Source organism: Salvelinus sp. IW2-2015, linkage group LG4q.1:29, assembly GCF_002910315.2.
Source record: "Salvelinus sp. IW2-2015 linkage group LG4q.1:29, ASM291031v2, whole genome shotgun sequence".
Taxonomy (NCBI): Eukaryota; Metazoa; Chordata; class Actinopteri; order Salmoniformes; family Salmonidae; genus Salvelinus; species Salvelinus sp. IW2-2015.
In genome coordinates, this window is record NC_036842.1 from 85,621,731 (window position 1) to 85,649,436 (window position 27,706).

Below are 27,706 nucleotides of genomic sequence, written 5' to 3' on the forward strand. Positions count from 1 at the left end.
AGTGTGTGCAAACCTGGTCAAGAACTACAGGAAACGTATGATCTCTGTAATTGCAAACAAAGGTTTCTGTACAAATATTAAGTTCTGCTTTTCTGATGTATCAAATACTTATGTCATGCAATAAAATGCAATTAATTACTTAAAAATCATACAATGTGATTTTAGATTTTTGTTTTAGATTCCATCTCTCACAGTTGAAAGTGTAACTGTTTACAAGACCTCTACATGGTTTGTAAGTAGGAAAACCTGCAAAATCGGCAGTGTATCAAATACTTGTTCTCCCCACTGTATATACCGCAAAGTTGCTTAGGAGCTGGAAGCAGAGCTACCATATCTGTCGGCACCATCTTAATACCATAAAGGCCTGATTGGTGATGTGCTGTAGAGATGGCTGTCCTTCTGGAAGGTTCTCCCATCTCCACAGAGGAACTCTGGAGCTCTGTCAGAGTGACCATCGGGTTCTCAGTCACATCTCGGTCACAAACTTCTTCCATTTAAGAATGATGGAGGCCACTGTGTTCTTGGGGACCTTCAATGCTGCAGACATTTTTTGGTACCCTTCCCCAGATCTGTGCCTCGTCACAATCCTGTCTCGGAGCTCCACTGACAATTCCTTCGACCTTGTGGCTTGGTTTTTGCTCTGACATGCACTGTCAAGTGTGTGGCCTTATATAGACAGGTATGCGCCTTTCCAAACATGTCCAGTCAGTTAAATTTACCACAGGTGGACTCCAATCAAGTTGTAGAAACATCTCAAGGTTGATCAATGGAAACAGGATGCACCTGAGCTCAATTTCGAGTCTCAGAGCAAAGGGTCTGAATACTTATGTAAATTGGAAGAAATTAGTAGGGATTTATTTGGTCTTTATTTTATTTTCATGATAGTACAGAATTGAGCAGATCATGATTGATTGTACATTCCAGCACAGTAGGCAGCAGCATGCACTTTAACGATTGTTTGCAGACCGCCATGATATCATAGAAGAAGAAGAGAAGACATGACAAGGGAAAAGCCTTATAGTGAAGCGACATGCTTTCTTCTGTCCGATGTTTATCAGGTCAGTGCATATGACAGATACAAGACCAGGAGACGAGGATAGGATGCCTGTTAAGGCTATTGAGATTCAGCCATAAACAGACAGAAAAATACATGTATGGGGAAGTATAGAGATGGTGGTTAGATTGGCCAAACTCATCATTACACACACCCTTCCCACCATCCCCCCACTGTACTACAGTTTCACTTCCCCATTGGTCTCTCTGCTTTCTCTTGCTTCAGTCTTGCGTGTACTACTATATATTCACACACTCCCTCTTTCTGTATTTTTCCATTTCTTTTTTCAACAGGGCATGTCAACAACCTTAGTTATACCGAGTGTGTGTTTGTATGCGCTTGTTTGTGCAGAGCTAGCAGCTGATTTCGGACTGAGTATTTCAATCATCTTCCCCAGAACTACTACTGTATGTTGACAAGCCCGGATGGCGGAGAGGGCATTGCCACAAGAGAACACAGGGATCAATACAGGGATCCAACAGTCCAATGGTCCATACCCTGAAGCAACAGCTGAGAGCCTGGACCTTGAGGATTTGCATCAACAGGGTAAGAAGCACCTGGTTGTTTTCAGTAATTTTCCTTCAAATGGTACTTTAAATAAGTAGCTAAACAAAGCATGTGTTTGACTCTGCTTGTGTAAGCAGTAATATGACATTTTCATGTGTCTGTCTGCCTGTCTGTCTACTCTGTACGTAGGTGCGTGTGTGTATGACCTGTGTCCAGGCCCCAGTTCATCCTGTATGACCACCAAAGAGCTGCAGCAGCACTGGGGCGCGGTGAAGCACAGACTGAAGCCGGTCAAGCTGTTGTTTGAGATTCCTTCTGCACGCACCATAGCGCAGCACCTGTCCAAATACGTTGTGAGCTCTATTTTACGTACAGCATACAGCAAAGATTGTCAACTGGCGGTCTGCAGTCCAAATTCAATTTATTTGACCCCCTCCCAAAGTTTTCTATGCCCAATTTCTAAAATTGTATCTAGTTGTTGGACATAAAAGGCTGTAAAATTACTAGGAATTCACCTCAAAATGTTCAACTCAGAAATAGAGGCATATGAGATTGTGTACCAATGTAATCAAGGTTGGAAATTATGTTTTTGTCAAACACAATAATCTGTTTCGGCTTGTGTCAATTTGCAGAGTACAAATGATTTATAATTACTGTATGTTCCGCCCCTTGACTATCCGCTCAAGAAAAAAGCAGCGCTGAGTCTAGTTGATGATCCCTGGCATATAGTTTAGGGCACTGAAAAACATACTTTGTGAATTCTTCACCGTAGTTAGTGAGTGTTGCAGGAAAGACAATTCCATATTTTATTGTCTTTTATTGGAAGATAGTCGAGTGAGTTTTAATAATAAAGTTGCAAGATATGAGGTTTTCTAAGTTAGAAGTTTGTCCCAATGTTCCTGTGTTCTCCAGGTGTACCAGATCGTGTTGATCCGGTCAGGCAGCTACGACTCCAAGCGCGTGTCTGTCGAGCGTCGCTATAGTGACTTCGTCCACCTCCACCAGCAGCTCCTTGAAGACTTCAGCGAGGAGCTCGAGGAGGTCATACTTCCCCGGAAACTCCTAACTGGAAATTTTAACCCCGAGACCATCTGGGAACGCCGCCTGGCTCTGCGGGACTACCTGGCCCAGCTCTATGCAGTCCGCTGCGTCCGACATTCCCGCCACTTCCTGGATTTCTTCACTGAGCCCGAGCAAAGACGAGCGCACGGCCTGCTCCGAGCGGGGCAGTTTGGGCCAGCGGTCGCTCTACTAGAGACTGTCCTGGAGCTTCAGGAGAAGATGGGAGGATGGCAGAGTCCTGTTCTGCTGGTGCCCACGTTGTGTGCCCTCACAGTGTGCCAGAGAGACCTGGAAGATCCGGAGTCGGCGTTCACCATGGGCCAGAGGGCGCTGCCCACGGTAAGGCGCTATGGGCTGAAGCGCTACAGAGGGCCACTGCTGGAGATGATGGTGGATCTGGGATACCAGTTAGGGCGACCTGTGGCTCAGCTGCAGGAGGAGTTGGTTCAAGTTAGGGATGCAGAGAGGGGACTGGTGTCTTTTCGCTCCCTTAAGGAGTTGGTGGTGCAGGAGTTTACCTAGGCCTGATTCAGTTGAGATAAGCATGCACAACTTTAAATTATCCAATGACATCAATGGGGGTTGTGCAAACACTTCCACTGGGGAGAACATGTCCTTTAAAGTATAGACTTTATTCAGGAATTCTAGACCTAGCCTTCTTTACCAGGGTTGAGCCAATTCCATTTAAATTCAATCAATTCAGGAAGTAGAAATTCCAATTCAAGGGTCTTTTCAATAACATTTATGATGGAGCACTCTTTTGAACATGTAAATGCAGACATGCCCCCTCACCCCACCCAACTGTTTTCTTTCAAAACTGTATTTTAATAATGAAAGATACAACTTACATTTACCCACTTACACCCTCAGGGTCTTAACATATATATAAGTATCAATCAAATTTTTAGACACACCTACTCATTCAAGGGTTTTTCTTTATTTTTACTATTTTCTACATTGTAGAGTAATAGTATAGACATCACAAATATGAAATAACACATATGGAATCATATAGTACCCCAGAAAAGTGTTAAACAAATCAAAATATATTTTATATTTAAGATTCTTCAAAGTAGCCACCCTTTGCCTTGATGACAGTTTTGAACACTGCTGGCATTCTCTCAACCAGCTTCATGAGGAATGCCTTTCCAACAGTCTTGAATTAGTTCCTACATATGCTGAGCACTTGTTGGCTGCTTTTTCTTCAGTCTGCGGTCCAACTCATCCCAAACCATCTCAATTGGGTTGAGGCTGGGGGATTGTGGAGGCCAGGTCATCTGATCACTGTCCTTCTTGGCCTGGAGGTGTGTTGGCCTGGAGGTGTGTTGGGTCATTGTCCTGTTGAAAATCAAATGATAGTCTCACTAAGTGCAAACCCGATGGGATGGCATATCGCTGCAGAATGCTGTGTTAGCCATGCTGGTTAAGTGTGCCTTGAATTCTAAATAAATCACCGACAGTGTCACCAGCAAAGCACCCCCACACCATAACACCTCCTCCTCCATACTTCACGGTGGGAGCCAACCATGCGGAGATCATCCGTTCACTTACTCTACGTCTTACAAAGACTCGGCCGTTGGAACCAAAAATCGCAAATTTGGACTCATCAGACCAAAGGAGAGATTTCCACCGGTTTAATGTCCATTGCTCGTGTTTCTTCGACCATGAAGGCCTAATTCACACAGTCTCCTCTGAACAGTTGTTGTTGAGATGTGTCTGTTACTTGAACTCTGTGAAGCATTTATTTGGGCTGCAATCTGAGGTGCAGTTAACTCTAACCAACTCATCCTCTGCAGCAGAGGTAACTCTGGGTCTTCCATTCCTGTGGCGGTCCTCATGAGAGCCAAGTTCATCATAGCGCTTCATGGTTTTTGCAACTGCACTTGAAGAAACTTTTGAAGTTCTTGACTGACCTTCATGTCTTAAAGTAATGATGGACTGTCATTTCTCTTCGCTTATTTGAGCTGTTCTTGCCATAATATGGATTGGTCTTTTACCAAATAGGGCTATCTTCTGTATACGATTCCAACCTCAAAAGCATTAACAAAGGAAGAAATCCCACAAATGAACCTGTTAATTGAAATGCATTCTTGGTGCCTACCTCATGAAGATGGTTGAAAGAATGCCAAGAGTGTGCAAAGCTGTCAAGGCAAAGGGTGGCTACTTTGAAGAATCTCAAATATAAAATATATTTTGATTTGTTTAACACTTTTTTGGTTAGTATATGATTCCATGTTTTATTTCATAGTTTTGATGTCTTTACTATTATTCTACAATGTAGAAAATAGTAAAAATAAAGAAAAACCCTTGAATGAGTAGGTGTCTTATCTTTTGACTGGTACTGTGTGTGTGTGTGTGTGTGTGTGTGTGTGTGTACACAGACACACACATTCATATATATTTATATTCATTCATCTACATTCCACCAAAATAGAATTAGCTAAAATGAAAAATATCAATGTGAATAATATGAAAATACAATTCAATGAAGGGATTGTACATTTCCTGTTGAGAATGAGGAGAAAAACAAAACAAATTGACATTCAACGAAACAAAAAGGTTCAGAGCAATAAAATAAACATGTTTTCCTATTTCATTTCAAATTGGTTGGAAAGTGACATTTTTTGTTTTGCTTGAAATGTTGACTGGTTTTGAATTGGCATAGACATTAGGCAATGGCATCAACATACTGAATAAATATTTTTATCAAATTAAGTATTTTGTTATTAAATTAAGATGCATGTTAGTGGCTTGGCTGATCGAAAACAACAAATTCAGTGTTGAAATGAATGAGCAGGGAGCACATCAAACACATTTTCAGTGAACAAAACATTGTTTAGTCATCATTTGTTCTATTCTAATCGCATAGAATAAAGAAGTTTGAAGAACTCAATGGTTCAGAGCGGTAGTACTTTACACAATAACAGCTACAGACAATGGGAAATCTAATTTATTTCACAACATCCTCTCATTGGTCCATATTATCACTTGTAAAATAACAAGCTACACTACATGACAAAGTATGTGGACACCTGCTCGTCAAACATCTCTTTCCAAAATCATGGGCATTAATATGGTGTTGGTCCCCCTTTACTGCTATAATAAATAGCTTTCTCTCTTCTGGGAAGGCTTTCCACTAGATGTTGGAACATTGCTGCAGGGACTTGCTTCCATTCTGCCACGAGCATTAGGGAGGTCGTACACTGATGTTGGGCGATTAGGCCTGGCTCGCAGACAGCGTTCCAATTCATCCCAAGGGTGTTTGATGGGTTTGAGGTCAGGGCTCTGTGCAGGCCAGTCAAACCATTTCTGTATGGACCTCGCTTTGTGCACGAGGGCATTGTCATGCTGAAACAGAAAGGGCCTTCCCAAAACCATTGCCACAAAAGTTGGAAGCACAGAATCATCTAGAATGTCATTGTATGCTGTAGCATTAAGATTTCCCTTCACTGGAACTAAGGGGACTAGCCCAATCCATGAAAAACAACCCCAGACCATTAGCCATCTTCCACCAAACTTTACAGTTGGCACTATGCATTGGGGCTGGGAGCGTTCCCCTGGCATCCGCCAAACCCAGATTTGTCCATCACACTGCCAGTTGGTGAAGCAGGATTCATCACTCCAGAGAACGTGTTTCAATTGCTCCAGAGTCCATTGGCGGCAAGCTTTACAACACTCCAGCCGACGCTTGGCATTGTGCATAGTGATCTTAGGCTTGTGTGCGGCTCCTCGGCCATGGAAACCCATTTCACGGAGCTCCCTACGAGCAGTTTTTGCGCTGACGTTGCTTCCAGAGGCAGTTTGGAACTTGGTAGTGAGTGTTGCAACCGAGGACAGACGATTTCTACGTGCTATAGCACTTGGCTGTCCTGTTCTGTGAGCTTYRGTGGCCTACCACTTCGCGGCTGAGCAGTTGTTGCTCCTAGACATTTCCACTTCACAATAAAAGCACTTACAGTTGACCAGGTCAGCTCTCACAGGGCAGAAATGTGATGAACTGACCTGTTGTAAAGGTGGCATCCTATGCCGGTTCCATGATGAAAGTCACTGAGCTCTTCAGTAAGGCCATTCAACTGCCAATGTTTGTCTATGGCGATTGTATGGCTCTGTGCTTAATTTTATACACCTGTCAGCAACAGATGTGGCTGAAATAGCCGAATCCACTAATTTGAAGGAGTGTCCACATATACTTTATATACAAAAGTATCTTGAAGGTTGGAACAAATGTCTGTATACAACTGAACTGCATACAAAATGTTTTGTGAGAAGAAATTTTGGGAACGTACTAATCGTGGAGAGGGATGTCAAAGAGACTTGCTAACTCCAGGACAAGCAGCGGCCCAACCCTACCCTTATATGGTGGCATTTGGACAACATAAAAAGTGCTGTCTAAACAATCAGAAACATTTAAATAAATACAGTTATGAGCAAAATGTGTATTATGTTCTCAATTAACATTATGACAATATATTTGTAATATCAAAATTAGGTCCATATTCTTTTTGTGGATTTGAAAGGATTGTATGGATGAAAGCAACTTGGTAGAAGCTGCACTCAGCCTCTTTAAAAGCTAGGAGGTCCCATCACCATATTGCTTACATCTAGTCCGATCCTTTTAGATCTGTGAACGCTAAAGGGCTAAGGCCTAGACAGGAAGAGAAAGCAAAGTGTTGGACACCTCCCAGCCCAGATAAGTTAAGGAAATTGTATGACTATTAGGACACAGCCTGTGTCTGAGATATTCAGTACAAAATGTGCATCACAACCATCTCTTAAACAGGCATACGGGCTATTGCTAAGCGTTCCATGCATACCCCCTTCACATTATAGATTCATATAAATATACTACAAAAATAAATACAGAAACAAATACAAATCACTTTGTAATAGGCAAAATAGTTGAGTACTGATATTTTCATATTAGGAAGTTTGCAAACTACAGATATTGTCTAATTCTACCAGTAGGAACATGAAACTGTTCGCCATTACGCGATTAAACAGTATTGTGAAATAGCCATTTTACAGATCATTACAAAAATCATCCCCATTATGCAAGGAAACAGGTCCATTTGGGCTGTAGCAACTCAAGGATGTATTCTGCTGATGGTTGGAGTTGCCACTTAGAACCCACACTTGGCACAGTCCACAAGAGATGGCAAAACAATATTCATTCAGCTTGATAAAAAAAATATATATACAATCCCTAATCATTGCAATGTTTTTCTTCCTTTCCCCACCATTTTGCCTTTTGAAAATCACAAACGAATGAGATGAGTTGCTGAAAAGCTTAAATGTTCAATGACTCGTTTTGTTAGTGCAAACATTTTACCCAATATAGTAATAATATCCAGTTTAACCATAAATTTTTCCTTGTAATTTCTGCTGTAAAGTTGAATTGCCAGTAAGTAATAGAGACCCAACTAACTGCTAGTCCAATGCACCAGGGTGTACTGCCAATGCTAAAGTTCAGGCTTGACAACCTTCCTCCATATTCATATTACAGAAAGACTATGCCCTCAAGACGTGGATGGCGTCAATCTGCCCTTTCAACTGACAGAAATAGGAGAAATCTCCTTCCAACTTGGCTTAAAAAATATCACTACCAAAAGCCCTGGTAAGATTGCCTCGATCCTTCCGTTTCAGCGGCAGAGAGTGGAGTTGAGTTCCGTGACATAGCGCCCCCTATCTACAGAGGTCCTGCACTGCAGGTTTACATTGGTGCTTTGGCTGGGGTTTCCTCCTCCTGCCAGGACAGCTCTGCTTTCTGTCTCGGTGGCTCCTGCTGTTGCTGCCTGATGACTGTCCTGTTCCTGTGCTTGGCTGTTTGTTGGCATGGCTGTTCTGACAAGACGTCAAACTCGCTTTGTCCACCTGTTGCCAGGAAAACATATAGGATAAGATTAACTTTATTGTCCCAATTTTCCTTGGAACAACATTTAGTGTGACATCATAATTTGATGTGTGGTAATTTAACACTAAAACTTGTCTGTTATAGTCACCTACCGTGCTCTTGTTCGACTGGCTTACGCAGCTGCTGGAAGAGAAACTTGTATCCCTGTGATTGGTCAATCCAGCACTGGGTGCAGATGAGCCTCGCCTACCCCGCGTCGTAGTCACCGGTTTACAGCGGATTCCGTCCGAATCCTGGAGGGATCATAGCAACCAATCAAGCGAGGACAAAATATTATTTAACGACAGGCATCTCAATGTTTTAACGCATGACAGGGTAGATTACCTAAGGGACCTTTCTTTTTATTAACGCCGTTTTCTCCCCAATTTCGTGGTATCCAATTGGTAGTTACAGTCTTGTCTCATCGCGTACGGACTCGGGAGAGGCGAAGGTCGAGAGCCGTGCGTCCTCCGAAACACAACCAAGCCACACTGCTTTTGACAATGCCRACTTAATCCGGAAGCCAGCRGCACCAATGTGTCGGAGGAAACACCGTGCACCTGGCGACAGGAGTCGCTAGTGCGCGATGGGACAAGGATATCCCTGCTGCCCAAACCCTCCCCTAACCCGGACGGGCCAATTGTATGCCGTCCCATGGGTCTCCCACAGAGCCTGGACTCGAACCCAGAATCTCTAGTGGCACAGCCTTAGGGGCCTTCTGAGTGGCGCAGTGGTCTAAGGGACCTTTCTGATAGATTAAATATTTTAGAGCTTTAAATCACAGGTGCGAATGAAAGGCCAACACTGGGGCTGTAGTTATCAAGCGTCTCAGATCTACACGCCAGAGTATCACTTGATACATACAGTGCATTCGTAAAGTATTCGGACCCCTTGACTTTTACCACATTTTGTTACGTTGCAGCCTTGTTCTAAAATGTATTACATKYTTTTTTTTWAACTTATGTAAATAAGATATTTCCTTTTTTTTCTTTCTTTTTTTTAATACATTGCAACATTTTCTAAAACCTGTTTTCGCTTTGTCATTATTGTGTGTAGATTGATGAGGAAAATGTTTTATTTTATCAATTTTAGAATAAGGCAGTCAGTAACGTAACAAAATGTGGAAAAAGTCAAGGGGTCTGAATACTTTCTGAGGAGCAAAGTGTGTGGAGAGAACACGCTCTGTTTGACAAGGCACTCACAGCGTCACTGGAGCTAGCTGAAGAAGAATGTGGCGAGGAGAATGACAAAGAGGGGGGAGGAGAGGAGGAGCTGGGGGACTCTGCCCCTTCCTCAGAGAGATTGTTGATGCATTCCTCCATCTCCTGAACCTCCACCAGCAACGTGACATTACCTGTGACATCAAAGGGGAATGGTAAAAAATGTGGGGTTCGACAATTTTATACTGTTTTTATATAGTGCTATAAATTGGGCTCTAACATGTCTCCTCTCCTTACCTTTTAAGGCCAGGGAGTTCAGTGATAGGGCAGCCCACTTCATGGTGATCCAGTCTCTGTATTCAGCAACTTCCTGAGTCACCCGGATGATTCTGCCCAGTATACTGCAAGACACACAATCATTTATATTACACGTTGGAACAGTGGACACAATATTTTTTTACACTTAATATTGTTGAAAATATACAGTGCATTCAGGAAAGTATTCAGACCCCTCAACTTTTTCCACATTTTGTTACCTTACAGCCTTACTCTAAAATGGATTCAATTATTTTTCCCCCCCTCAATCTACACACAATACCCCATAATGACAAAGCAAKATCAGGTTTAGAATTTCTTTTGCAAATGTATTATAAATAAAAAACTGAAATATGACATTCACCTAAGTATTCAGTACTTTGTTGCAGCACCTTTGGCATTGATTACAGCCTTGAGTCTTCTTGGGTATGATGTTACAAGCTTGGCACACCTGTATTTGGGGAGTTTCTCCCATTTTTCTCTGCAGATCCTCTCAAGCTCTGTCAGGTTGGATGGGGAGCGTCGCTGCACAGCTATTTTCAGGTCTCTCCAGAGATGTCCAATCGGGTTCAAGTCAGGCCTCTGTCCTTGAGTGGCCCAGCCATTCAGAGACTTGTCCCGAAGCCATTCCCACGTTGTCTTGCCTGTGTGCCTAGGGTCATTGTGCTGTTGGAAGGTGAAACTTCCTTCATCTTTCCCTCGATCCTGACTAGTCTCTCAGTCCCTGCCGCTGAAAAACATCCCCACAGCATGATGCTGTCACCACCATGCTTCACTGTAGGGATGGTGCCAGGTTTCCTCCAGACATGACACTTGGCATTCAGGCCAAAGAGTTCAGTCTTGGTTTCAGACCAGAGAATCTTGTTTCTCATGGTCTGAGTCTTTAGGTGCCTTTTACTGCAATGTAGTGGCTTGTGCTTGTGCCTTTTTACTGAGGAGTGGCTTCCGTCTGGCCACTCTACCATAAAGGCCTGATTGGTGGAGTGCTGCAGATGGTTGTCCTTCTGGAAAGTTCTCCCATCTCCACGGAGGAACTCTGGATCTCTTTCAGAGTGACCATCGGGTTATTGGTCACCTCCAGCCAGCTCTAGGAAGAGTCTTGGTGGTTCCAAACTTCTTCCATTTAAGAATGATGGAGACCACTGTGTTATTGGGGACCTTCAATGCTGCAGAAATGTTTTGGTACCCTTCCCCAGATCTCTGCCTCAACACAATCCTGTCTCAGAGCTCTACGGACAATTCCTTCGACGTCATGGCTTGGTTTTTGCTCTGAKATGCACTGTCAACTGTGGGACCTTATWTAAAACAGGTGTGTTCCTTTTCAAATCATGTCCAATCAATTGAATTTACCACAGGTGGACTCCAATCAAGTTGTAGAAACATCTCAAGGATGAGCAATGGAAACAGGATGCACCTGAGCTCAATTTAGAGTCTCATAGCAAAGGGTCTGAATACGTTTTTGTTATATATATATATATATATTATTACATACATACACACGTGTAGATTGATGAGGGGAAAACATTTTATAAAATACATTTTAGAATAAGGCTGTAACGTAACAAAATGTGGAAAAAGTCAAGGTTTCTGAATACTTTCCCGAATGCGCTGTATTGTTCAAAGTTCCATTCCTGGCAGTCAGCTCCAGCGAACCCATCACTCACAATTATGTGACTGTAACCCTCCCCATGTGTCCCAGCCCTGCCCAGTACCTCTCGCCGTGGTTGTTGAAGTGGTACTTAGCGATGGGCGACACAGCGTGGCTCAGCACCATGAAGGCATAGTCAAACACCTGCTTCACCTGCATGGCCCCGTATGAGCTACGGCCCACATCATTACCTGGACAACACAGGACGGACACCAAACTCTCATGGTCAGGTACAAGCTTAGACTTGGCAGGTGTTTATTGTAGGAGTTCTCAAACGTCATCTCAATAAAACAACTGCATCTGATGTTTTATTTATGGCAGAAGTCAGAAGCACAAGCCACTACATTGAATTAATTTTATTAACCCCGTTTTCTCCTCAATTTCGTGGCATCTAATTGGTAGTTACAGTCTTGTCTCATCGCGTACGGACTCGGGAGAGGCGAAGGTCAGAGATGCATTATATAGGTAGCTAGCTACCATACTGTAACCAGTGTATGCAGTAAGGAGTCTTAGACAAACTACAAAGGTATGAACCCGGGCTCACCTGGCTGCAGTGGGTCTTCAATGTAGAGCAGGGAAGGTCTGTATCCATCCAGCATGCTCTTCTGGACKTCGTCTTTGGAGAGGTAGCAGCCTCCGTCCTTGATCCGGATCCCCGTCTTCAGGTAGTTAAAATGGCGGCCGTACAGCTCAAAGAACTCTATGAGTAGGACACCAGTGTTGGCGTTGGGACTGCATGCGTTCTCCCTGCTATGGAGCTGAAACATACACACTCTATTGTCTATTACTTGCTTCCATCTTAAGAACACGTAGTAGTAAGAACACTATGCTGCTGGTGACAAATACAATTTGCCCTCGGGGATCAATAAAGTTTCTTCAATGGTACAAAATGTATATTTCCTCACTCTCAACGGTTGAGGAAAGGCCGGACAAATGCATCATATAATAATTTAATTAGAATACCGGATTGAGAGTATAATGATAATAATACAAGGATGACGGGCACCGACCCACCTGTAAGAAGCTGACAGCGACGAGGAAGAGGCTGTAGGAACTGATGCCTCCTGTAAACACTTCATTCATGTCTCTTTGTAATAAGAACTGCTTCAGGACTAGCACCAGGTACGGAAGCACAGGATATTTCTGAGGAGAAACAGATGGAGAGAAAACTTTAGAGAACAGTAGTTCACACTATGAGGATTGTGCCTAAATTGACGCTCAGATGACACTCAATCCTTAGAAAGAAACACACACATACTACCAGATAAGCTAAATGCCTTCCATGCTCATTTCGAGGCATGTAACACTGAACCATGCATGAGAGCACCAGCTGTTCCGGACGACTTTCTGATCACGCTCTACGTAGCAGATGTAAGACCTTTAAACAGGTTAATAGTAAAAGCCGCGGAGCCAGATGGATTACCAGGACACGTACTGACCAGCTGGCAAGTGTCTTCACGGACATGATCAACCTCTCCCTGTCCCTGTCTGTAATACCTACATGTTTCAAGCAGACTGGCATAGTCCCTGTGCCCAAGAATGCCAAGCTAACCTGTCTAAATGACTAATCGGCACGCAACACTCACATCTGCAGCCATGAAATGCCTTGGAAGGCTGGTCATGGCTCATATCAACACCATCATCAGACACCCTGGACCCACTCCAATTCGCATACCGCCCCAACAGATCCCCCAGATGACATAATCTCTATTGCACTCCACACTGCCCTCTCCCACCTTGACAAAACTAACATCTATGTGAAAATGCTGTTCATTGACTACAGCTCATCATTCAACACCATAGTGCCCTCCAAGGTCATCACTAAGCTAAGGACCCTGGTACTGAACACCTCCCTCTGCAACTGGATCCTGGACTTCRTGACAGGCCTCCCCCAGGTGGTGAGAGTAGGTAACAAAACATCCGCCACTCTGACCCTCAACACCGGGGCCCATCAAGGGTGCATGCAAAGTCCCCTCGTGTACTCCTTGTTCACCCATGAATGAGTGGGTACGCACGACTCCACACCATCATTAATATTGCTGACGACACAACAGTAGTAGGACTGATCACCGACGACGATYAGACAGCCTTTAGGGAGGTGGTCAGAACCTCTCAACATCAGCAAGAGAAAAGGAGCAGATCGTYGACTACAGGAAACGGAGTGCTGAGCACGCCCCCATTAGAGGAGCGGGTCGAGAGCTTCGGTGTCTACATCACTAAGGATCTATCATGGTCCACACACACCAACACCAGTCCTGAAGAGGGCACGACAATGCCTCATCCCCCTCAGGAGGCTGAAAATATTTTTTGCATGAGCCATCAGATCCTCAAAAGGTTCTACAGCTGCACCATTGATAGCATTGTGACTAGCTGCAATACCGCTTGGTATGGCAACTGCTTGGCATCCGACCGCAAGGTGTTACAGAGGGTAGTGCGTAAGGCCCGGGGTTTCCGTTGAGGCTTTTGTACGATAAAACATTTAAAAGCTGATGAATACAACTGGCACCGGCAAATTGGAAGAAGAAAAAAATCCTATTGCGAAATAATGCTTTTTAGCCTATTCATTGATGGAAATACATTTAGCTGGTCATGCTTATTGGTCTATAGGTTAATTTGCATAATTTTGCAGAATTAAATTGGCGCAGATATACAGATACAGAGCCTTTGAGTGGAGAATCTGTCAGACTGCGCAAGAGCCGCTGCAGCAACATCTTGTGGTGCTTTCAAGACAACTGGGAACTCAGAGAAATATGAGGTCAAATAATGACGTAAGTGATATTCAGCTTGTAAAGTCGGAGCTCTAGAAAGGGGACCGAGTTCTCGAGTTGGAATTCCGAGTTGGATGACCGACTGGAATTTCGATTTTCCCTAGTCGGCCAAACCCTCCCCTAACCCGGACGAAGTTGGGCCAATTGTGTGCCGCCTCATGGGTTTCCCAGTCACGGCCTGCCGCAACACAGCCCGGGATCGAAATCCGGGTCTGTAGTGATGCCTCTAGCACTGCAATGCAGTGCCTTAGACCGCTGCGCCACTCGGGAGGCCTGTGCAGTGCCCTTTTGACAACAGTTTTTCCCCCCTAAGTGCATTATGGAGTGAACATTCGCATGTAGCCTACTGCCTTGTGCGCATTGCTGTACTCATAAATGTGAAGAAACAAATGTTTATCAACATTTTAAGCTAAACGTTCTGATCTCTTGCATCACTCATTGCTTTTTAACAAAAAATGATGTAGCCATGGCCTACTGGTTGTATGAATTTAGGATCTATCGTCCCACAACTATCTCAGAGTATGTTTGGAATAGGCTATTTCTTTCTTGACAAGCTGACCAATTGAAAATGTAGCCTAAACTTTTCTACTATAGTAGATTGACATAGGCTAGCTATTTTGCTGTTCGTTACTCGTCTTGTTGGCTGAGGAAAAGTAAATGTGGACAGTTATTCTAACATATTCTGATGTGCACTTTGAACTCGGTAAGAAGGACCGGACCGCACATCGTTGCATCCTCAACTTGCATGTTCTATTAATATGAATTACCATAATCTAAATGTGATTTCTATCATTCTGAGCACCGTGGGCGGACACCCTAATCAGGTTACCCATCTAATGCATATGGATCCGGTAAATCTAATAATCTAAATATCCGGCACCACCTTTTTCTAACGGAAACCCTGGTACGGCCCAGTACGTCATTGTCAAGGACTCCAGCTACCAAAGTCATAGACTGTTCCTTTTCCTACCGCACGGCAAGCGATACCGATGCACCAAATCAGGAACCAACAGGACCCTGAACAGATTCTACCCCCAAGTCAGAAGACTGCCAAATATACTGAACAAAAATATAAAATGCAACAAGTTCAAAGATTTTACTGAGTTACAGTTCATATGAGGAAATCAGTCAATTTAAATAAATAAATTAGGCCCTAACCTATGGATTTCACATGACTGGGAATAGAGAGATATGCATCCGTTGGTCACAGATACCTTTAAAAAAAATTGGGCCTCAGGATCTCGTCAAGGTATTTCTGTGCATTCAAATTGCCATCGACAAAATTAAATTGTGTTCGTTGTCCGTAGCTTATGCCTACCCATACCATAACCTCACCATGGGACACTATTCACAACTTTGCCATCAGCAAACCGCTCGCCCACACGACGCCATACACGTGGTCTGCGGTTGGGAGGCCGGTTGGATATACTGCCAAATTCTCTAAAATGACATTGGAGGCGGCTTATGGTAGATAAATTGACATGACATTCTCTGATGGACATTCCTGCAGTCAGCAAGCCAATTGCACGCTCCCTKAAACATTTAGACATCTGTGGCATTGTGCTGTGTGACAAAAGTGCACATTTTACAGTGGCCTTTTACTGTCCCCGGCACAAGGTGGATCTGTGTAATGATCACGCTGTTTAATCAGCTTCTTGACATGCCACACCTGTCAAGCGGATGGATTATCTTGGCAAAAGAGAAACGCTCACTAACAGGGATGTAAACAAATTTGTTTAGAGATAAGCTTTTTGTGTGTATGGAACATTTCTGGGATCTTTTATTTCAGCTCATGAAACATGGAACCAACACTTTACATGTCGCATTTATATTTTTGTTCAGTGTAGTAAGTCCGGGTAGCCTGGTTAACTATCGACATTGACCGTTATTGCACTAACTTTTTTGACTCACATGCTGCTGCTACTGTTTATCTATCCTGTTGCCTAGTCACTTTATTCCTAGTTATATGTACATATCTACCTCAATTACCTCGTACCCCTGCACAACTCAGTGCTGGTACCCTTTGTACAGTGCCTTGCAAAAGTATTAATCCCCTTTTGCATTTTTCCTATTTTGTTGCATTACAACCAGTAACTTAAATGGATTTTCATTTGGATTTCATGTAATGGACATACACAAAATAATCCAAATTGGTGAAGTGAAAAAAATTACTTGTTTCAAAAAATTTAAAAAGTGGTGCGTGCATATGTATTCACCCCCTTTGCTATGAAGCCCCTAAATAAGATCTGGTGCAACCAATTACCTTCAGAAGTCACATAATTAGTTAAATAAAGTCCACCTGTGTGCAATCTAAGTGTCACATGATCTGTCACATGATCTCAGTATATATATATATATATATATATATATATATATATACACACACACACACACGCACACCTGTTCTGAAAGGCCCTAGAGTCTGCAACACCACTAAGCAAGGGCTACCACCAAGCAAGTGGCACCATGAAGACCAAGGAGCTCTCCAAACAGGTCAGGGACAAAGTTGTGGAGAAGTACAGATCAGGGATGGGTTATAAAAAAATATCAGAAACTTTGAACATCCCAGGGAGCACCATTAAATCCATTATTAAAAAATGGAAAGAATATGGCACCACAACAAACCTGACAAGAGAGGGCCACCCACCAAAACTCACAGACCAGGCATGGAGGGCATTAATCAGAGAGGCAACAAAGAGAATAAAGATGACCCTGAAGGAGGTGCAAAGCTCCACAGCGGAGATGGAGTATCTGGACCATAGGACCACTTTAAGCCGTACACTCCACAGAGCTGGGCTTTACGGAAGAGTGGCCAGAAAAATGCCATTGCTTAAAGAAAAAAATAAGCAAACATGTTTGGTGTTTGCCAAAAGGCACGTGGGAGACTCCCCAAACATKTGGAAGAAGGTACTCTGGTCAGATGAGACTAAAATGTTGCTTTTTGGCCATCAAGGAAAACGCCTGGTCTGGCACAAACCCAACACCTCTCATCACCCCGAGAACACCAAGCATGGTGGTAGCAACATCATGCTGTGTGGATGTTTTTCCCCATCGGCAGGGACTGGGAAACTGGTCAGAATTAAAGGAATGATGGATGGCGCTAAATACAGGGAAATTCTTGAGGGAAACCTGTTTCAGTCTTCCAGAGATTTGAGACTGGGATGGAGGTTCACCTTCCAGCAGGACAATGACCCTAAGCATACTGCTAAAAGCAACACTCGAGTGGTTTAAGGGGAAACACAATGTCTTGGAATTGCCTAGTCAAACCCCAAACCTCAATCCAATTGAGAATCTGTGGTATGACTTAAAGATTTCTGTACACCAGCGGAACCCATCCAACTTGAAGGAGCTGGAGCTGTTTTGCCTTGAAGAATGGGCAAAAATCCCAGTGGCTAGATGTACCAAGCTTATAGAGACATACCCCAAGAGACTAATAGGCACACCGTGCGCGAGCGTTGCAATTTTTTTTTTGAAATCTATGTTAATCAATTATTGCACCCACACTGGTCACGAGCGTCTGCTTTGCCAAGGGCTAAAATAGAACTCCTTTCTATTTCTGACGCAGATCGCTCTGCAAGTCCTGCCTCTCCCATCTTCTCATTGGTTTATAGAAGCAGGTACCCACGTGCCATCTCCTCATTGGTTATACCCACGTGGGTGATTGAAAGACGAACTGTGTTGCCGGTCGGTGTAGTAATACTATGAAAGTTTAGATGCCAATCACCATATAAGTTCAAAGATGAAAAAGCATGGAAGGAGGAGAGATGACTAGAAACGATTCGGTTGACCATTTTATGTGTGGATTAATTGTCAGAGTAGAGGACCTTGTGCATTTCAGGTAAAATAACAACTCAATGTTTATATCCCAGGACAAATTAGCTAGCAACAGCAAGCTAGCTAAATAGGACAAATTAGCTAGCAAGTGCAAGCTAACTAGCTAAATTGCCATACATGTTTAATGCTTTTCGACCTGTCCCCAAATCAATGTAATTGGTTCAGAGTTTGTTTTGATATTTTAACCTGCGTGTCGTGATCGCGTATGGTGTAGGGAGACAAAATAAATGTATGCACGATGGCGCACGCGCGCAGCCGGTTTGAGTTCCGTGTTACAGTTGTAATTGCTGCAAAAGGTGGCTCTACAAAGTATCGACTTTGGAGGGGTGAATAGTTATGCACGCTCAATTTGTTTTTTTGGGGTCTTATTTCTTTAAATAAATAAAAATTGCATCTTCAAAGTGGTAGGCATGTTGTGTAAATCAAATGATACAAACCCCCCCAAAAATCTATTTTAATTCCAGGTTATAATGCAACAAAATAGGAAAAATGCCAAGGGGGATGATTACTTTCACAAGCCACTGTATATAACCAAGTTATTATTATATGTTATTACTTTTCTATTATTTCTCAATTTTCTGTCTCTGCATTGTTGGGAAAGGCCAGTAAGTAAGTATTTCACTAATAGTCTAAACCTTTGCTTTACAAAGCATGTGACAAATACATGTCGATTTGACACACACACACACACACGGAGCATTGTACCTTTTTATAATCTTTGATGAGGGCAGCAGCTTTGACAGCATTCTTCATGTTGAAACTGATGTCAACTTTGACCTCCGTGKGAGAGTCTATCAGTTTGATGATTGGCACCTAAAGACCAGACAAGATCAGATTTGACGGGCATACAGACACCGATAATTCCCTGTCCAGAATTATGTTCACAACACACACACACAGCCTTAACAAGGCTTCCCTCCACAGACAAACACACACTACCCATACCGTGGCCTTGTCCAGCACTTTGACAGAATTCTCCTCCACCACTTTGTGTTTCCTCAGCGCCTCTTCTAACCTCCACAGAGGGAGGGTGTCTCCTTCCCTGAACTTCACAAACACCACCAGGTCAATGTCACTGCAACATCAACACAAATAATCACATTATATTCCTCCTTGGCGTAAGTTGGTGATAATAAAGGTTATGAATACTTTTTCAGTAAGGAAAGGACTTGAAATTCAACGACAGGTTACCTGGTGGGTAGATAGAGACCCGTGCTGAAACTTCCAAATACTTGAACCTGCAAAGCAAGTTCACACCATGAGTAATGAGATTGCATATAAAACTCCATGACAGCAACGATAAGCTATAAAATTACTACACCATTTAAAATTCAATAAATAACTAGACAAGGAAGTCAATGGCTTTACATCTCTGACTACAGTGAAGGTGATTGACTTACGTCAGCAGTGGGCCAAAGGTCCTTAATGACCCTCTCTATCCTCTCCACCACCTCCCTCCTCATCTTCTCCTCCTCCGGCCGCGGAGACATGTAGGTATAGAAGTCCTGGATTTCCTCATGGAGCCTGCAGAATCAGAGACGCACACCGTGGTTAGAATGTTGTGTTCTAGAACACGTTTGAAATACTTCAATAGTAATGCAGTCAGGGGTTCCCTGGTAGATTTGACACTCGAAACATGGATTAATTAAATGTCTGTATATCAAGTCTCGAGCTTATTGACAAACAAGTAGTCTAAATACCTATTACATTTAATATTTTCTGTTATAGCAAACTAATCACATAGCACTACAGTGTGTAGACCAGAAGTGGCCTTCAGTCTGCCAGTGTACTATATAGCCTGTGATTACTGAGCAGGGAGTTACTATAAATACACTAGTGGGTAAGTATGCAAATATACTAAAGAGCAGCAGTGTGTATTCCCAGGAGGACATGACATGTGCCAGCCCAGCCAGCTGCTTTTCAATATGTCATTCAGAGGGTAATAAAGTGCTTTAGAATAACCCTCAATGGCGCACYGGACAAGGCTATCTGCTGCATCACACTAGGCTTTAAATACAGTAGAGGAGGAGAAACGGTTCAAATGAATGTTTCTGCATGTACAGGTCTCAGTGCAGTGGTGGCTTTAACTGAAAACTCATAATATAGGCCCTCGGCCATTGTGATAGTTTTGGGTATAGGCCCCATTTCTGATTCTGAAACTATATAGTATAGCTATGAAATATCTGTAATTCATGGAGGCCAAACTATTATAAAATCTTACATTGAAAATGTAGGAATACACGCCTTACACTGACTAACACAGGTACCATCATCTTCTCAGTATGTCAAGTAAGAAGGGGTGTGTGGACCAGATGAGGCATTGGAATGTAGCAGAGCTGGTCTAGCCTTGTGTGGCGCCAGTTCAGATCTACCTGGTCAGGTTCTGAAGAAGAAAACTAATGAGAGGATAACGCCGTGGACCCCTACTCTTTCAACTCACATGAGCCCAAATGTGTCTATGCACTAGCCTTTTGATAAGACTGCTCATATTCTAACTAACTGCTGCTGAATAGAAATATGAAGTTCAGGGAAAGTCATCTTTATCAATGATGAGCTAGAAAATACATTGCCTGGCTACCCACACTCTTTGCTCCAGCCAAACACTATGCCACACCCACAGACTTTAGTTTCTTCTCGAAAGAAAGAGCAGTGGAAGAATTTAGTTTGCCGTCTTTACCTGGCCGGCTCCCCTCTCTTCACTGGGATTCTCTAACTCTGACCCTATTACGGGGGCTAAGACACTGGCTTGCTAGTGCTCTCCCATGCTCTCCTAGGAGTGGTGTATAACGTCTAGCCAGGCTTTTTTCACTATACTCAACTTGAGTGGGTTGAGTCAATTACATTATCTTCCTGTCCAGACTTGGGTGGGGTTATATCCTGCCACTGTCTCCCAAATTACTTATCTCAGTAATTTCAGTCCCCAGTTTCTCAGTCCCCAGTATCTACAGTGCCTTCGGAAAGTATTCAGACCCCTTGACTTTTTCCATTGTTAGGTTACAGCCTTATTCTAAAATGTATTAAAATTGTTCCCCCCCCCCCCCCTCAATCTACACACAATAGCCAATAATGACAAACCAAAAAGGTTTGTTTTTTTATTTTATTATTTTTTTTAAATTAAAACTAGAAATCTCACATTTACATAAGTATTCAGACCCTTTACTCAGTAATTTGTTGAAGCACCTTTGGCAGCAATTACAGCCATGAGTCTTCTTGGGTATGACGCTACACGCTTGGCACACCTGTATTTGGGGAGTTTCTCTCATCAAGGTCTGAGAGTCTTTAGGTGCCTTTTGCCAAACTCCAAGTGGGCTGTCATGCACCTTTTACAGAGGAGTGGCATCCGTCTGGCCAATACCATAAAGGTCTGATTGGGGGAGTGCTGCAGAGATGGTTGTCCTTCTGGAAGGTTCTCCCATCTCCACAGAGGAAATCTAGCTATGTCAGAGTGACCATCAGGTTCTTGGTCAGGGCCCTTCTCCCCCGGTTTCTCAGTTTGGCCAGTTCCAAGAAGAGTCTTGGTGGTTCCAAACTTCTTGCATTTAAGAATGATGGAGGCCACTGTGTTCTTGAAGCTCTTCAATGCAGCATACTTTTTTTGGTGCCTTTCCCCAGATCTGTGCCTCGACACAATCCTGTCTTGGAGCTCTACGGACAATTCCTTCAACCTCATGACTTGTTTTTTCCCCTCTGAAATGCACGGTCAACTGTGGCACCTTATATAAACAGGTGTGTGCCTTTGCAATCATGTCCAATCAATTGAATTTACCACAGGTGGACTCCAAGTTGTAGAAAAATCTGAAGGATGATCAATCAAAACAGGATGCACCTGAGCTCAATTTCGAGTCTCATAGCAAAGGGTCTTGCAATTTGCCCCCAAAAAATCTAACAACCTGTTTTCACTTTGTCATCAATGGGTATTGTGTGTAGATTGATGAGGATTTTTTATTTAATACATTTTAGAATAAGGCTGTAACGTAACAAAAATGTGGGAAGAGTCAAGGGGTCTAAATACTTTCCAAAGGCACTTTATGCTGCAATAGCATCTCTCTCAGGACCTGAGCACTAGGACCATACCTAAGGACCACCTGGCTTTGCAACTCCTTGCTGTCCCAGTCCACCTAGTCGTGCTGCTGATCCAGTTTCTGCTGTTCTGCCTTTGGCTAACCCTGACCTGTTCACTGGACCTGCTACCTTATCCCAGACCTGCTGTCTCAACCTCTGAATGCTCTGCTATGAAAAGCCAACTGACATTTACTCCTGAGGTGCTGACCTGTTGCACCCTCTATAACCACTTATTATTATTTGACCCTGCTGGTCATCTATGATGAACGATCCAGCCTTAATGGCCATTTACACAATCTCCACCGGCACAGCCAGWAGAGGACTGGCCACCCCTCAGAGCCTGGTTCCTCTCTAGGTTTCTGCCTTTCTTGGGAGTTTTTCCTAGCCACTGTGCTAGTACATCTGCATTGCTTGCTCTTCGGGGTTTTAGCCTGGTATTCTGTATGAGCACGTTGTGACGTCTGCTAAATAAATGCTTCATGAATAAATGTTATTGGCTTCATGAATAAATGTTATTGATTGACTGATTTAGTTTGAGCAGAGAGGAAGGGTCGTCACTAGTTACCACAGCCAAAAACGAATAAACCCTGCCTATGTATACCATTTATATTCTTTAAAACCTAACCACAATGCTAACCTTAAATTAAGACCAAAAAGCAAATTTGTGCTCACATACATTTTTACGATATAGCCACATTGGCTAGAATGGTCCCATCTGATATTTCCTCCTCGGAACTGCCTTACATTTTTTAAAGACATTTATTTTCATCGTTAGAGCGGCCACTAGGGTATCTGGTCAATATGATGGATCACCTGTGGTTTGAGAGGTCACTCAGGCTAGGAAAAAAAGACAATGTAGGAGGATCCTTCTGTATGAGAAATCATCTCATGTTGATCAATTTATCAGGTACAAATCCTTGCCAACACACAAAAGTCCCTCCCTGTGCTCTGTAATAAATCGTCAGCCAGACAGTTCAAACATGACAAGTTAGAGCAGTTATGCTGCCCCAGGCATCCTTCCTTACCCCAAAATCCCTGCAGCGTAGTTCCTGGTTTTCCAAGGCGTGTCCGTGTAACCAACTCTACGGCATCCAGTTTCGTGCACCGTAGAGTTGCAGCTAATACTCAATAAACTGCGGTTAAAACCGAAAGTGCTCGCTCGGTTGTCTCCCCTCCGTCTGTTCCCAAATTCGTATTCTCTCTCTCTTCCTCTCCAGCTACCGAATGCAGTGCCACCCACAATCCCGGCACCACTACTGCCCTTCCCCGTAGGATGCTGGTTGATATTTTCTTCCAATAAATCGGATAGCTGTTCTATTTTATTATCGCCTTTCGGATTAATCGTCCCTTGCATTCTCGCCTCACTGCTGCTCGTGCCACCGTCGGGTACTCCGTCCTGAATCACGTTTCCCGTGCCCCCGTTCACCGATACAGTTGTACCAGGACTAGTCTTGGTGGTGGGCGTATTCGAGGTAGCAGAGCAGTGGTTCTTATGATTATTCAAACTCAAATTGCGCAGACCATGAGTCGTTATCCAAATCTTCAACCACGCGCTGCTGGCAGTGCTGAGCTATTGGGTTGGGAACCAGGAGAATATTGGATCCACGCACCCGTGCACGGCACGCTCGCTAAYTTTGCGTGACTGGCACTGTCACGATAGAGGTAGCTACACGGAGCTGCTAACGACAGAGGAGAATTGACAAGTTCTGCGTACAGTATTTGCAAATCCAATAATGTAGATGTAACAACAGTCTGTTTTAACACGACACCAAATTAAACTGTGGAAATACAGACGTCGAGTATTTCTTAAGAACAAAACGTGACAAACTAGTTTTCTTCAGACACTCCATCAATGGCGGAACTGAAAGTATTGCTCAAACCAAATATGATGGATATACTGACAAGATACATGTCTCTTCGCCCTAACAATGGGAGTAGATTTCCACAAAGAGGAACGACGGGATGTCTAGCTCCCGCCTATTTGTAGGATTGGTGGATATGTCATTATTCCTATCCTTTTTTGAAACCGCCTGTATTCAATGGAGAGAGACGCTATGCTACTAGCATCATGCCATGAATATCCATAGCCATCTCGAGACAACTCCGATATTGTTTTTTCTCAAAGTTGCCAGGATGTCACGTGTCCAACCTATATCAGTCCACTAACAACTTTAAGCATTACGAAAATAAATTCGATTAAATAATCCTCACGTAGCCAATAAGACATACATTTTTTATTGACCAAATTCGAAACTCCCATTCATGGCCTCCATACAAAAAATCATTGCGGATCAACGAAAAACAACTACCTGCTGGAGGGTGGCAGACTTTCCGCCAAGTTGGGCCTTTCAATTCAATTTCAATTTAAGGGCTTTATTGGCATGGGAAACGTATGTTTTCATTGCCAAAGCAAGTGAAATAGATAAACAAAAGTGAAATAAACAATAAAATATGTACAGTAAACATTACACTTACAAAAGTTCCAAAATAATAAAGACATAAAATGTCATTATGTGTATATATACAGTGTTGTAAGGATGTGCAAATAGTTAAAGTACGAAAGGGAAAATAAATAAACATAAATATAGGTTGTATTTACAATGGTGTTTGTTCTTCACTGGTTGCCCTTTTCTTGTGGCAACAGGTCAAAAATCTTGCTGCTGTGATTGCACACTGTGGTATTTCACCCAATAGATATGGGAGTTTATCAAAATTWGATTCTTTTTCGATTTTTTTGTGGGTCTGTGTAATCTGAGGGAAATATGTGTCTCTAATATGGTCGTACATTTGGCATGAGGTTAGGATGTGCAGCACAGTTTCCACCTCATTTTGTGGGTAGTGTGCACATACCCTGTCTTCTCTTGAGAGCCAGGTCTCCCTTAGGCGGCCTTTCTCAATAGCAAGGCCTTGCTCACTGAGTCTGTATATAGTCAAAGATTTCCTTAATTTTGGGTCAGTCACAGTGGTCAAGTATTCTGCCACGGTGTACTCTCTGTTTAGGGCCAAATAGCATTCTAGTTTCCTCTGTTTTTTGGTCAAATCTTTCCAGTGTGTCAAGTAATTATCTTTTTGTTTTCTCATGATTTGGATGGGTCTAATTGTGTGGCTGTCCTGGGGCRCTGTGGGGTCTATTTGTGTTTCTGAACAGAGCCCCAGGACCAGCTTGCTTCGGGAGCTCTTCTCTAGGTTTATTTCTCTGTAGGTGATGGCTTTGTTATGGAAGGTTTGGGAATTGTTTCCTTTTAGGTGGTTGTAGAATTTAACGGCTCTTTTCTGGATTTTGATAATTAGCGGGTATCGGCCTAATTCTGCTCTGCATGCCTGATTTGGTGTTTTTTACGTTGTATACAGGATATTTTAGCAGAATTCTGCAGGCAGAGTCTCAATTTGGTGTTTGTCCCATTTTGTGAATTCTTGGTTAGTGAGCGGAACCCAGACCTCACAACCATAAACGGCAATGGGTTCTTTAACTGATTCAAGTATTTTTAGCCAGATCCTAATTGGTATATCAAATTTTATGTTCATTTTGATGGCGTTGAAGACCCCTCTTGCCTTGTCTCTCAGATCGTTCACAGCTTTGTGGAAGTTACCTGTGGTGCTGATGTTTAGGCCGAGGTATGTATGTTTTTTTTTGTGTGCTCTAGGGCAACACTGTGTAGATGGAATTTGTATTCGTGGTCCTGTGAACTGGACCTTTTTTGGAACACCACTATTTTTGTCTTACTGAGATTTACAGAATCTGTGCAGAAGGTCTAGGTGCTGCTGTAGGCCCTCCTTGGTTGGGGACAGAAGCACCAGATCATCAGCAAACAGTAGACATTTGACTTCAGATTTGTTGATATATATGTTGAAGAGGGTGGGGTTTAAGCTGCATCCCTGTCTCACCGGCCCTGTGTAAAGAAATGTGTGTGTTTTTTTGCCTATTTTAACCACACACTTGTTTGTGTACATGGATTTTATAATGTCGTATGTTTTTCCCAAACCAAAACAAAGGCAATGTATTTTCATGCTTTGTTGATTTCAAAAAAGCTTTAGACTAATTCTCTCTTTCTTTCTTTCTCTCGGAGGACCTGAGCCCAAGGACCATGCCTCAGGACTACCTGGCCTGATGACTCCTTGCTGTCCCCAGTCCACCTGGCCGTGCTGCTGCTCCAGTTTCAGCTGTTCTGCCTGCGGCTATGGAACCCTGACTTGTTTCCCGGACGTGCTACCTGTCCCAGACCTGCTGTTTTCAACTCTCTAGAGACAGCAGGAGCAGTAGAGATACTCTTAATGATCGGCTATGAAAAGCCAGCTGACATTTACTCCTGAGGTGCTGACCTGTTGCACCCTCGACAACCACTGTGATTATTATTATTTGACCCTGCTGGTCATCTATGAACATTTTGGCCATGTTCTGTTATAATCTCCACCCGGCACAGACATYAGAGGACTGGCCACCCCTCATAGCCTGGTTCCTCTCTAGGTTTCTTCCTAGGTTCTGGCCTTTCTAGGGTGTTTTTCCTAACCACCGTGTTTCTACACCTGCATTGCTTGTTGTTTGGGGTTTTAGGCTGGGTTGCTGTACAGCACTTTGAGATATCAGCTGATGTAAGAAGGGCTTTATAAATACATTTGATTTGATGTTGTCGTAGTTGTGTCTAGGGGGGGTTATGGAGCAGGGAATGTTGTCAACTCCAGATAGGTGTTTGTCACCCTGTGTGCTGAAAGTGTCAGGTTCTTGTCCAGTTCTGGCATTTAGGTCGCCACAGACTAGTACATGTCCCTGGGCCTGGAAATTGTAGGATGGTGAAGCTGTCATTGTTAAAGTATGGGGATTCTATTGGGGGGATATAGGTAGCATATATGAGGACATTTTTCTCTGTTGAGGTAATTTCCTTATTAATTTCTAGCCAGATGTAAAATGTTCCTGTTTTGACTAATTGAATAGAGTGGGTTAGGTCTGCTCTATATCAAATTAGAATACTCCCTGAGTCTCTTCCTTGTTTCAAACCTGGTAGTTTGGTGGATGGGACTACCAGCTCTCTGTAACCTAGAGGGAAACCAGTGGGTCCGTCTCCTTTATACCATGTTTCTTGTAGGATGACAATGTCTGTTTTTCCAATTTCTTTGATGAAGTCTGGGTTCCTGCTCTTTAGACCAAAGGCAGATGACCTCAGACCTTGTATATTTCAGGATGAGATAGTAAAAGCTTTGTGTTCCAAAGTGTCTAGTGTTGTTTTTGTGTGGTTTAGGCTCGGACCATCACAGTAGGTGTGAGCAGAGCATGTTGAGCATCTGATACATACCTCTTAGGTCGCTGGATGGGGCTTGGTGCCTGTTGCTCTGCTCACGGCCTGGGCATATCTCCTACTGTCATGTTGAGGCCCTTGCCGCAGGGGCGGGGGGCATGAGGTGGGCAGAAGG

The 27,706-nt window shown here is 43.2% G+C and overlaps 2 protein-coding genes across 5 annotated transcripts; one reads left to right on the top strand and one right to left on the bottom strand.

The window, feature by feature from the left end:
• Positions 1 to 1,268: 1,268 nt before the first annotated feature.
• snx20 (sorting nexin 20) lies at positions 1,269 to 27,505 on the top strand. Of its 4 annotated transcripts, XM_070443210.1 has the most exons (5): positions 1,269 to 1,600; positions 1,751 to 1,914; positions 2,474 to 2,962; positions 25,865 to 25,915; positions 26,368 to 27,505. In XM_070443210.1, exons 1-4 carry the CDS (start codon positions 1,480 to 1,482, stop codon positions 25,907 to 25,909), a joined length of 819 nt encoding a protein of 272 aa, XP_070299311.1. In that variant the 5' UTR covers positions 1,269 to 1,479; the 3' UTR covers positions 25,910 to 25,915; positions 26,368 to 27,505. The 4 variants fall into 4 exon arrangements, with proteins under 4 accessions (XP_070299311.1, XP_070299310.1, XP_070299312.1 ...); XM_070443209.1 differs by having other exon boundaries at positions 25,865 to 27,505; XM_070443211.1 differs by lacking the exon at positions 25,865 to 25,915.
• LOC111962697 (terminal nucleotidyltransferase 4B-like) lies at positions 5,556 to 24,416 on the bottom strand. Its single transcript, XM_023985981.3, has 12 exons — positions 23,326 to 24,416; positions 19,639 to 19,762; positions 19,430 to 19,476; positions 19,184 to 19,313; positions 18,944 to 19,051; positions 12,651 to 12,779; positions 12,181 to 12,394; positions 11,701 to 11,827; positions 9,971 to 10,074; positions 9,716 to 9,867; positions 8,627 to 8,767; positions 5,556 to 8,494 (listed from the first exon to the last, which is right to left on the bottom strand). Exons 1-12 carry the CDS (start codon positions 23,652 to 23,654, stop codon positions 8,306 to 8,308), a joined length of 1,794 nt encoding a protein of 597 aa, XP_023841749.1. The 5' UTR covers positions 23,655 to 24,416; the 3' UTR covers positions 5,556 to 8,305.
• Positions 27,506 to 27,706: the final 201 nt, after the last annotated feature.

Bases quoted from the DNA above. Each gene is read 5' to 3' on its own strand.
- snx20 (XM_023985982.2), top strand. From the start codon at position 1,480: ATGGCGGAGAGGGCATTGCCACAAGAGAACACAGGGATCAATACAGGG. The intron at 1,601-1,750 runs GTAAGAAGCACC...CTCTGTACGTAG, and splicing joins TGAGGATTTGCATCAACAGG to GTGCGTGTGTGTATGACCTG. The intron at 1,915-2,473 runs GTGAGCTCTATT...TGTGTTCTCCAG, and splicing joins AGCACCTGTCCAAATACGTT to GTGTACCAGATCGTGTTGAT.